Consider the following 11,978-nt stretch of genomic DNA (forward strand, 5'->3'; position numbering starts at 1 on the left):
TACTGGAGTTTCAGCTTCAGCATCATTCCTTCCAAAGAAATCCCAGGGCTGATCTCCTTCAGAATGGACTGGTTGGATCTCCTTGCAGTCCAAGGGACTCTCAAGAGCCTTCTCCAACACCACAGTTCAAAAGCATCAATTCTTTGGTGCTCGGCTTTCTTCACAGTCCAACTCTCACATCCATACATGACCACTGGAAAAACCATAGCCTTGACTAGATGGACCTTTGTTGGCAAAGTAATGTCTCTGCTTTTGAATATGCTGTCTAGGTTGGTCATAACTTTCCTTCCAAGGAGTGAGCGTCTTTTAATTTCATGGCTGCAGTCACCATCTGCATTCATGTTAAGAACCTGGAATTACACTTCTTATAGAAACTGTGTTTCCCAAAATGGTTAGTTTCTAGTCATATTAGTTTTTTAAGGCATATATTTGGTAAACAATGTCCTATACAGACTTTTAGAATATGTGTCATGGTGGCTTTACAAATTGCCTTTCATCCCCTAACTGTCAGTATCACTTAGAAGAAAAGTGAGTTTTATTTTTTCCTCCCTCTCAGGTCTCAAATGCAAGCATTCAGTAAATCCTGCTGTTCATTTTTCCTGAAAAGCTTTGGTATCTATTCCTATACTTTATCTCCTTGCTTATACCCTTTTACCTTGAGGGACAGTATAGCATAGTGTTTAAGAGCCATTCTTGTTTCAGTTACACACACACATAAACCTACAGAAAATGCATACTTTTCATAGAACAAACTTGGCTTTTTACTTGATTTGGAAGGTAGGAAAGGATTACATCACATACAAGCTATTGGTCATCTATGAACATTCTGCTGAAATTTAAATGATTTTAGCATAGTGAGTATAAAACAAAAAACCATAGATTCCCATTTAGCTGTATTATTGCTTTTCAGGACTTTGTAGTTCATCCAAATTTTAGACAGGGGGAGATGCTTGCATCCTGGTGGAGCTGTTTAAACTTATTTAAAAGGTAAAAATAAATATTACAATCTTATTTTTACCTTTTCTTTGTCTAAAATTATGACTTTATAAATTAAAAAGATAAGTATTTTTGAATGTTCCATATATTTCTGCTGCTGCTACCATTCAAAACTGCAGAAAGATTAATGAATTAATGTAACAGAGGTCCCTGGAGGGAAGCAGAGAAGGCTTGTGATAGGCAGGTCTTGAAGAAAGAGTGGTTACCGTGTCAAATGAGTATGATAAGTCGCTTCAGATCCTGACTCCTTGTGACCCTATGGACTGTAGCCTACCAGGCTCCTTTGTCCATGGGATTCTCCAGGCAAGAGTATTGGAGTGGGTTGCCATGCCCTTCTCCAGAGAATCTTCCCAATCCAGGATTTGACCCCCCCCCCCAATCCTCCTGCATTGCAGGCGGAGTCTTTAACCTCTGAGCCCCGGGGGAAGCCCAGACTGGGGTAAAAGCAAGCATAAAAGGTTGTCATATTCAGAAGCTTGTGGGGAAGCACAGTGTGGGGACCAAATGAATTGGCTTTGGCTAGCCAGTTTGAGTGGAGAAGGCAGTGGCAACCCACTCCAGTACTCTCGCCTGGAAAAGCGCATGGACGGAGGAGCCTGGTGGGCTGCCGTCAGTGGGGTCGCACAGAGTCAGACATGACTACAGCGACTTAGCAGCAGCAGCCATTTTGAGGGAGTCGGGAAGAGATTTTGGAAATTTAAGTTGCTGCTAGACTAAGACAATCTTTAATGTCACACCTTTTATCTCTTGTTACAAGCCAGAGATAAAAGGTCTTACCTTGTTAGTGATGTTGAGGTTCTTTAAACAAAAGGACTGGCTGATGTGTGTTTTAGGAAGAGTTTGAACATTGGTGAAGGAGGGGGATAGGAAGAGTTTTTTTGTCCTAGTGGATACTCAGAACACTGTAGTTTCTAATGATAATTTGTCATTTCTATAGATAATACACATTTATAATTGACCCTTAAACAATGCAGGGATCAGGGGCACCAGCCCTCCACACAGTCAAAAATCTGAGAGTAGCTTAGAGAGTTGCCCTTCATATACATAGTTCCTCCAAAGGCTTGAAACGCACCCACCCAGGGATTGTGTAGTGTGTAGTATTTACTATTAAAAAAAAAAAAATCTTCATGCAAGTGGATCCATGCAGTTCTAACCTGTGTTGTTAAAGGGTTAACTGTATCTTACTTTATCACAAAGTTGTTTGTTTTGGTGCTAGGGTCAGATGATACAAAAGCTTTAAAAGTTTAGGACATCCTTCAATGTATGGATAAAATGAAAATTCTAAGATTTTACATTTACAGGTTTAAGTTATAAATTGTTACTATCCTTTCCTTTTTTGTCTCCACCCCTCCCCCCACCCCAAACTAGGTATTTACCTCCTGAGTGTTTTGTAGTTGGAAAGGAACCACCAAAGATTTCCAACAAGGTTGACGTGTGGTCAGTTGGAGTCATTTTCTTTCAATGTCTTTATGGTAGAAAGGTAAGTTAAAGTATAGCAGATTCAGCTATATGGAGAGAAGTTGAATTTTCTCTTCTTGAAGTTTCATTAATTTGAAGTCAGTTTAGTCAAGAATTCCAAGAATGGAGACCTGGTTGAGGCAGGAACAACAACAACAAACCCCAAATAGCTGTTTATTTGGGGTTAGGAACAGCCTGGGAATCGATAATCCAAGAAAGCACTTGAACTGTGTTGCAGCTCCACACAAAGGAGGGAGCGGTGCTTATAAGCAAAAAACTGCAAGGTTACATAAATTGTCAAGAATTAGGATTGGAGCTGGCCAGAAGTAAGGGTGCTGTTCACATAGTTGCAAAGTGGGGGTGACTTCTAAACTGCAAGGTTGCAGCTAGCATTTGCTAATTGGTTTCGAAAACAACTAGTAGTGTCCTTTGGTTTGATATGGTTTGGAAAGTTCAGGTTGTCTGTGATGCAGGAATGTGTCTGAAACCACATCCATATTGGCTACCCAGCTCCATTTTGGATGCCTGAACCATAGTTACACACTTTAATTTTTTTAGGTGATCTTAAATATATCATCACTTACTAAATTTCCATGGATCAGAATTACTTTAATGTCACAACAGCTTCTTAACACCGCTGTTGTTTCTGTAGCATTAGAAATAATGGAGTCAAAACTGTTTTCTTCACTTTCTCACATCCTCTACCCCATTCTCCCCGAACCCCCCAAAACACACACACATTTGGCCTGAGCATGTTTCCCCCTGTGCTTCCTCAGGGAAATTCTGTCAAACTTAGTCCTAATGTTTCTCAAACCTCTCTTTATATTGAAGTCAGAACTACAAACTACCATGGATATCTAATCCTTATCCCATTCAATCCCTTCATCAGTGTGAAAAGTGATCCAGGGACTTGTCTGGGAATTCACTGCATGTTAGGACCAAACCCAGAGCTGTTTCATTTAACTTAATTTGTCATGCTCAAGGTGTGTTACTCTGGACTGTGCACAGATGTTTCCACTACTTTTCAAACTAGTTTGAACTGTATCAAACTAAAGGACACCACTGCTGCTGCCAAGTCGTTTCAGTCGTGTCTGACTCTGTGTGACCCCATAGATGGCAGCCCACCAGGCTCCCCCGTCCCTGGGATTCTCCAGGCAAGAACACTGGAGTGGGTTGCCATTTCCTTCTCCAACATGTGAAAGTGAAGTTGCTCAGTCCTGTCCGACTCTTAGCAACCCCATGGACTGCAGCCCACCAGGCTCCTCAGTCCGTAGGATTTTCCAGGCAAGAGTACTGGAGTGGGGTGCCATTGCCTTCTCCTAGCTGTTTTCAAAACCATATCTGCTAGCAGGTGCCAGCAGTAACCTTGTAGTTTCTTCTACTAAGAAGAAGTTCTTACACATTTTAAACACTCAGAATAAAATATTTGATGTTTTCATCTTAATTGCTTACTTATAGTGTTTTGGCTATGTGGAGGATTGATCAGATGGTCTTTCTCAGCCTGCTGTCAATTATAGCCTATGAGAATACATCCCAAGCTGCAAGTAACTTAAGATTTTTCAAAACACAAATCATTTATACTGCAGGGATTCAGTGATAATATCTGTTTAAATATTTCGTGAGATAAATTTCTCAACATTTTATTCATTTCTTTTAAAGCCATTTGGTCATAATCAATCTCAGCAAGACATTCTTCAAGAAAATACGATATTAAAAGCCACTGATGTCCAGTTCCCTGTAAAACCTGTCGTAAGCAGTGAAGCAAAGGTACCAAATTTATGTAAATAAATTTTGTGAAGTAGTTTTTTATTTCATAAGTTTGTGGTTAAAACAGTCGACATTTGTTAATAAGTAAAGCAAAAGGGACTGCAGCCACAGGCAAGTCTATCCAATAGGGGCTGGTGATTTGCTCGGGAAAAGAGCTGCTTAGGCCTTTGGTTGTGATAGTTTTTAAGGACCCAAATATAGTCCATGATGTCTTTTAAGAAGGCAGGCTAAAGAGACCATAATCTATTATGATACTCACATAAAGTTCAAAAGACACAAAACTCAACTGTGGTGTTTAAAAGTCAGATAGCTATTACTCCAGTAGACTGGGGCAGAGGCAGTGGCTGTGACCAAAAGTGGGCATGAAGAGTCTTCGGAGGTTCTGATAAAGTGCTTTTTCTTGATTCATCTGCCAGTTATATAGTATATTCATTTTGTGCTGTGTGCTCAATAGGGAGAAAATATTACAGTGAAAAATGCATCATTCTCTTGGCTAAACTAAATTAACAGTAAAGTGGAATGACTGTTTTACAGAAGACAAATTTCAGAAAAAGATGACTCTGGAGTTTTTTAGGGAGAAATGCAGTATTCCATATTCAACACAGTTTATAGGCATACCCCAGAGATAGCATGGGTCTGATTCTATACCACTGCAATAAGGTGAATATTGCAATAAAGGAAGTCACACACAATTTTTGGTTTTCTGGTGCACATAAAATTATGTTTACACGATAATGTTGTCTATTAATTAGTGCAGTAGCATTATACCTAAAAAAAAATACTATACATACCTTAATTAAAAATACTTGCTTGCTAAAAACTGCTAAATAGACATCATCTGAACCTTCAGCCAGCCTTTTTGCTGGTGGATGGTCTTGCCTTGCTGTTGATGGCTGCTTACTGATCACGGTGGAGATGCTGAGGCAGTTTCACATTGATGGGACTCTTCCTTTCATGAACAGTTTCTCTGTAGCATACAGTGCTTTTGAGAGAAGTTCTACTGTGAGTAAAATGATTTCAAGATTGAGTCAATCCTCTCAAACCCTGCCACTGCCTTATGAAGCTAAGTTTATTTAATGTTCTAAATCCTTTGTTGTCATTTCAGCAGTTAAACTTGCGGTCTTATATGGGTGCAGTTCATGGCATCCCCCAAACAATTACAGAAGTAACAAGTCACTGATGACCACCACAAATAAATCATGATGCAAAGTCAAAGCCTGCTAGGATTACCAAATGTGACAGAGTAAGCACATGCTGTGCGAACAATGGTGCCGATAGGTTTGTTTGATGCAGGGTTGCCACAAACCTTCAATTTGAAAAAAAAAAAAAACAAAAAGCACAGTATTTGCAAAGTGGAATAGAACAAGGTATGCCTATACTGGAAGTCCTAGCCAGAACAGTTAGGCAAGAAAAAGAAATAAAGGGCATATAAATCAGAAAGGAAGAAGTAAAACTGTCACTATTGGTAGACAAGGGTTTTTATATATAAAATGATATTAAAGGTGTAGACCAAAGAAAGCGGCAGCAAGGACTCAGACATTGTACACCAGCATTCACAATAATTAAGAGCAGAAGCAACCCAAAAGTCAACCAACAGATAAGTGGGCAAACAAAATCTAGCATATACATGCAGTGGAATATCAGCCTTAAAAAGGAGCGAGATTCTGACGCACGCTGCAACACGGATGACTCAAACATCATGCTAAGTGAAAGACATAGAAGGACGAGTGTTTCATGATTCCACGCACATAGGTGCTTAGAATAGCTAAATCATAAAAGAGCATACTGGTTACCAAGGGCTGGGGGAAAGGAGGAATAGGGAGTTATTGCTTAATGGGTACAGATTTCAGTTTTAGGTGATGAGAAAGTTCTGCAGATGGATAGTGGTGATAGTGTACTGTAGTGTGAGTGTACTTAATGTCACTGAATTGTATACTCGGGTTAAAAATGCTCATTTTTATGTTATGTATATTTTAATCTCCATAAAAACATTTTTAAACAAATACAGCTTTCCAGCAATAAGTGGTATCAATAATATTTAGTACTGTGAACTATTAGAGGCTGAGAGTTGCATTTGCAATAATTTTATTGCTAGTTTTTTTTTACTGTGAACCCCCAGTGAAATGAAATCTGTTTTCTGAAATGTGTCCATCATCTGTAGTTTATTAATCAGTTTATTAATACTTAAAAAAGGAAAAGATTTTAATTGCTCTTTTTTTTTTAAGGCCTTTATAAGACGCTGTTTGGCATACCGAAAAGAAGATAGGTTTGATGTGCACCAACTGGCAAATGACCCCTACCTTCTCCCACACATGAGAAGATCCAATTCTTCAGGCAACTTACACATGGCTGGGCTGACAGCATCCCCCACACCCCCTTCTTCAAGCATAATTACTTACTGACTTTCCTCCAAAATCGGCATGATGTCTTTGAATTGCTTCCAGATGCACACTTGAGTTTGAGAGCTTTTGAGTGTTTTTGTTGTTTTCTTTTTTACACAGGATATGGTTGAGAACTGTTTGTGAACTGAAGTTCTTCATAGAGTCGTTTGTATGAGAGTGGATCATGGACCCTGAATAAATGTACACTTCTGACTGTAACCTTAAGCAGTGAAGGGTGACTGCCTGTTGCACAGAAACAGGAATACCATGTTCAAGAAAAGTGGTTTTTGTTGGGGAGGGGAACACTGTAAATAACGTTTATAATACTTCAGTACATTTGGTTGTTACTCGAGAGTTCTAATACGAAGGGTAGTTTTTCATTATTTAAAAACACATGGAAAATGAGACATATTTCTAACACAAGAACTATACAGTGCCTGGATACATTATTCAGCATTCAGCAGTTTATCTGCTCTAACCAAAGTAAGAACGGAATGACAGTGACAGTTGTGTTTTACAGTAACAGGATGTGAGAGAATCTCTGGGCAAAGTTAGACTTTGTCATTTGCCTAGTCTGGCTTTTAGCAGGTTGTACCTTGAAATCACATGTCTGCTCTTTTCACTGGTTATGTTAAAGGGAGAGCTGTTCCTAGATACTTTAGACCTCTGACAAAGTGCGCTGCTTATTTTGAGATCAGTCAGTTGAAGTCACTAAATTATGGTATCTCCAGTGTTCAACATGTTAGAACTGTTAACAGGTATTTTTATTTTGTTACCAGGCCTTATTCATTCAAACAAGTGACAATATATAACCAAATGCAGGCCAGTTCTATGCAGGATAATGATAAATTCCCTTCTAGCTCTATTGTAAATTGTTGTACAGATGTCATATTTCAACTAGCAAGTTTCAGCAGCTTATTCTTGTACAAATGTTTAAAAATATGGCTTTTCTAATTGGATATTGTATTTTTTTTAAGTCTTCTTGAAGGCGCTTTAATTGCTGCTAAATGGTGTTGCTTCTTTGCTAAAAAAAAAAAAAATCAAATGACCTCCTTAAAAGGTGCAAGTTGACTGTACATCATAGAAAGATTATTAAAAGCAGGCATTTGTTAACAATTAAGGCATGTAAAAATGATCCATGTTGGACATAAAGAGTTCTTGAAATCAGTTTCTTGATTTCTAGGGCTGTGGGAGCACATATGTAATAGATTTATAGATTGTTCATGGTAATTCTACATTTCTAGCAGGTTCTAATCAGCAAGGTGGGATGACAGTCCCTTAAACAAGTTTCTTGCGGTTTGTACAGATTTGTTAAAATGTGAACATTTTCTAACTGCCTTGTATGGTAGAAACCGTTATTTTTCAGGATGCTGTATTTCACTCCTTTAAGAAATTTCTTTATCATCACATTCATAATGCTGATTCTTACATGTAAATTGTCCATGTTGCTGAAAAAGGAGGCTATGTTTAACACAGATTCTCCTTAATATTGTACAGAACGGTAGCTCTAATTTCTGATTTGCAAGCCATCTTGTTCTTTCATTGTACATAGACACATTGTCTCTTTAAGATGCTGCTGAAATTGTAGAGAATGTAGCCAAAACAGTAATAAACAATGACAGTTAAAATTTAAAGACTATGAAATTACATTTGAAGGGAGCTTTCAAGACTTAGGACATCGACTGGGCTCCTTTACTTAAGAATCAGCTGAATAAATTCTTGAAGTATACTTCAAGATAAGTATGAAGGGGTTTCAAGCTGTTCAAGTATACCTAATAACCATTATCAAGGCTAATCCTAGGTAAGTAACACTTAGCCCTATTGGGAATGGCTTAAGGGCTGTACCTGTTCCTCTGTAGATCAAGACAGAAATCCTATAAAAAAATACTGACATAGTAATGGAATGTTAGCATTAATTGAGTGCTTTAGGTGCTGTCTGCAAATTTTTCAGTTTTGTTGTTTGAGTTTTCATCCTTCTGAATCCTAAAATACTATGTTCATTATAGTAACTGTTATTTAAAGTCCTCAATTAAAATACCCAGTTTTGTTTAAAATTTTAGTGAGGTATATATAAGTGGATGTGTACATCTAACATGAGATTGAAGAAGAGGTACAGACTTAGATCACTGGCCTTTATCATATTATTTTCAAATAAATGGAAGTGACTGCTACTGTCAAAATGCAGAAAAGGAGGAGAATAAGCCATAAAATTGCTTCCCTGGGCTTAGGTAATCATCTGTTTAGAATCCAAGGTGTGTAAGTGATTAAGCCAGCTTTGAGACCCTCTATTCCTCTTAAAAGTTTTTCCAAAGAAATGACACAGCTTTGGGATAGTATGTCCCTACCCCAGCAAGTACAAGATAGCTAACTGAGCCAAAGTGAGGACTGTTACCTTTACCTGGGACACTTGTATTTATCACAAATTTCAGTCACGCTGGTAATCTATTACTCTAACTAGCTTTTGAGGCTTAAATTGTTTTTTGGTCTCCTAAATTCTATCCTCAAAATTAAAGCATTTCCTTTACCCTTGAGACAGTAGCCAAGGTCTCCTCGCTTTAAGAAGCACTGCAAGGTAAATGTATAGTTTTTGCATATAATTTAAAATATTTCTCTGATACGAATTAGCTTTAGTGCATGCATGCTGAGAGGAAGTAAGTGTAGAAACCACACTAATTTATTAAGTCTGGAGTTGGGTAGATACTTGGTTGTTTTTCAAAAATGAAGTTTTAAGTCTATTTTTTACTTACTGGCTGCCATCCCCTCCTCCTAAAAAAATAATTTTCAATTTAAATGGTACATAAAATGTGAACAAATACTTCTACAAATACCTCATTACATGAAACCAAAATGGTAGCATTTCAGTGAAACAAATTTAAAGAGTATATTGTATGTTTTGCTGTTGTTACTTATTAAATACAATAATGCTGATTACCATCAGATGTTATTAGCTATGTTTTGCAGCAGTAGTGCAGACTGTCCAGTCCTTTAGATTATGAGTTTAATTTACATTACTGTTTGATTTGTATGTGGAAAAGGCAGACTTACTCTTATACACGTTTTAACATCACACTGGCACGTCTTAAAATAATCCCACTTTAAATTTTGACATGTTATCTGATCATTTTCTTCCCCAATATACTAAACTTTAATGTTCTTAAGGCTTAATTTATTTAAAAATTATTTTGCAGCTAGCTTTAAAATAAAATTATTAGAATTCTAGTTCTCGGGTTTCAGGAATTCTGTAAAAGTCTTAGAATTTCTACAACTTTCCATTGATTTGAATTATACATATCTCCATTTACCTTCCCCTGCTTTCATGTCCCTCTTCCTTTTTTGAAGATTCTTCTCGTTGAGAATTCTTGTGTTTTTGAATGGGAAAGATTTGAGTAAATGTGTATAGACCAACTTCAAAACAACTGCATAGAGCCAGAGGAGAATTCAGAGGAGTTATCTTTCATTAGGATCAAGATTTTCACCTGGAAATTCTCACTCATTTAACATACTAGAAATGTATATTACCTACATACATATGAGTTTTTAAAAGGCAATAGCAATAATACTGGTTAAGAACCCAGTTTAGAACCAGGTTCTTTGAGTTTAAATGTTGACTGCCATTTACTGCCACTGTGTTTCAAATTCCTTGTCTGAAAATGAGTATAACAGTACCCAACACACAAAGTGGTTGCAAAGAATAAATGAGTTCATGCACATAAAGCACTTAGAACCACACCCAACTTATTGTAATACCATGTGTATAAAGCTACCATTCTCTCCTTTAAGACTCAAAGGTTATTCTGTTGTTTTTATCCTACATATGTAGTCCACTTTGCTTCCTGAGAAATACTATTTCCCCCTTAAGAAACAAGTTCTATAGTATTTTTTATTTTGTTTTAAATGATTAGACTACCTGAAGAGGGAAGGTGGTGGAGTGTAATAACACCAGCAACAACAAGTAACTTTGTCTCGACTGTAGTTACCAAAAGGATCACACACTAACCATTTCGGGTATTTCATCAGAGGAAATTCTACCATACATCCCAGGGGGTTTTCCTTGATAGTACAAGTCATCTGAGGTAGAATAGGTACTGTTATACCAGTTTTACAGAGGAGAAACATTTGGAGAAAAGAAATGACTTGGTAAGACCACATTAACTAGTAAATGACATCAGAACTAAAGCACAGCTCCTGGAGTTTTAAAGCAAGGTTCTTACTGTGTTAACATCTTGGTTCTTTGTTAGAACACATCAATGTGTTAAATCATGATTGTTCAAAATGACAAAAATGAACAGATGCAAATATAACTGTCACCATGAAAGAGCAATATAAAGAATTCTTCAGTTGTTAGATCAGGAATGCTGCTTGACCTGTGCCCGGATGGCTGAGAGTCACTTGAGAGAGGGCTTTTTGTCCAGACTCGTTCTAGGCAAGGCAGAGAGTGGGTCACAAACCTTTTCCTATTCTCACACTTGTTTTTCATTGCATTTTAAATTTATTAATAACTGATCAGGTTAACTTACAGGGATCAGTTCACCTTTCTCATCCTCAGCTGACTTTCATGAAGGTAGAAGGTCTATTCTGCTTCCTCTCCCTGCAGTGGTACCAGCTGGTCTCGGAAGAAATCTGGAAAAACTGATTATTAAGTAAAAAACCTGAGAAAGTCTTACAAATCCAATGAAATTACCCATGAATGCTGCTCCAGTGCCATGATCACAAGTGAGTAATCCTGACTTCAAGTGATTCTTAATTTCTTTAAAAGCCTGCTTGTAATGTAAATTTTTCTTTATGTGATCCGTTTTCATCTGAAAACTTAGGCTGTTCCCATAGCCAGATACCTAAGCTAAAGAGTAGTGTGCATGACCAGCACTGTCCTGCTCTTAATATATGGTATATTTGGTTTAAATACTTTTTATATGAGAGAGAGTGATTTATTTCTAGGATATGACAAACTTCAGATTCTAAAACTATCTGATCTAAAGAATGACTATGGCTCATATATATCATTCATATTGATCCTATTTTCTCTCTTTATACCCTTGATCTGCTTATGACAAAATTTATAACCTCCTTTTAAGGAGGTATTCAGAAGAGTAAAAAGCAGAGAAAGCATGGGTTTTGAAGTCTGACCTGACTTTACATTTGTCTTTGTTCCTTAATAATTGAGTGCCCTTAGAGAAGTCCTCGACAGCCTCTCTTGGCTTACCTTCCACATCTGCGAAGTGTGTATATGAAGAGTACCACCTTGCAGGGAGTTCCTCCAACTAACATGGCATGAGTTTTGACCAGTCAGAGCAAATGCTGGCCGTAGTGCAGAACTGAGAGGACCAAGAGTAATTGTAGGACACCCTGAGGAAGGGATAAGAACACTTGGGACGAGGA

General features: G+C 37.6%; 1 protein-coding gene across 5 annotated transcripts in view; it reads left to right on the forward strand.

Moving 5' to 3' along the window:
- The window catches only part of TLK1 (tousled like kinase 1), a 173,320-nt gene extending 165,084 nt beyond the window's left edge, over positions 1–8,236 (forward strand). For all 5 annotated transcript variants that reach the window (XM_027964869.2, XM_042243732.1, XM_027964871.2 and 2 more), the window contains 3 exons: positions 2,365–2,476; positions 4,114–4,221; positions 6,447–8,236. In XM_027964869.2, coding sequence (XP_027820670.2) covers positions 2,365–2,476; positions 4,114–4,221; positions 6,447–6,623 — 397 coding nt within the window. In that variant the 3' untranslated portion in view covers positions 6,624–8,236. The remainder of the gene's footprint in view (positions 1–2,364; positions 2,477–4,113; positions 4,222–6,446) is intronic.
- The last annotated feature ends 3,742 nt before the right edge of the window (positions 8,237–11,978 follow it).

Source organism: Ovis aries, chromosome 2 (assembly GCF_016772045.2).
Source record: "Ovis aries strain OAR_USU_Benz2616 breed Rambouillet chromosome 2, ARS-UI_Ramb_v3.0, whole genome shotgun sequence".
In the NCBI taxonomy this organism is placed as follows: Eukaryota; Metazoa; Chordata; class Mammalia; order Artiodactyla; family Bovidae; genus Ovis; species Ovis aries.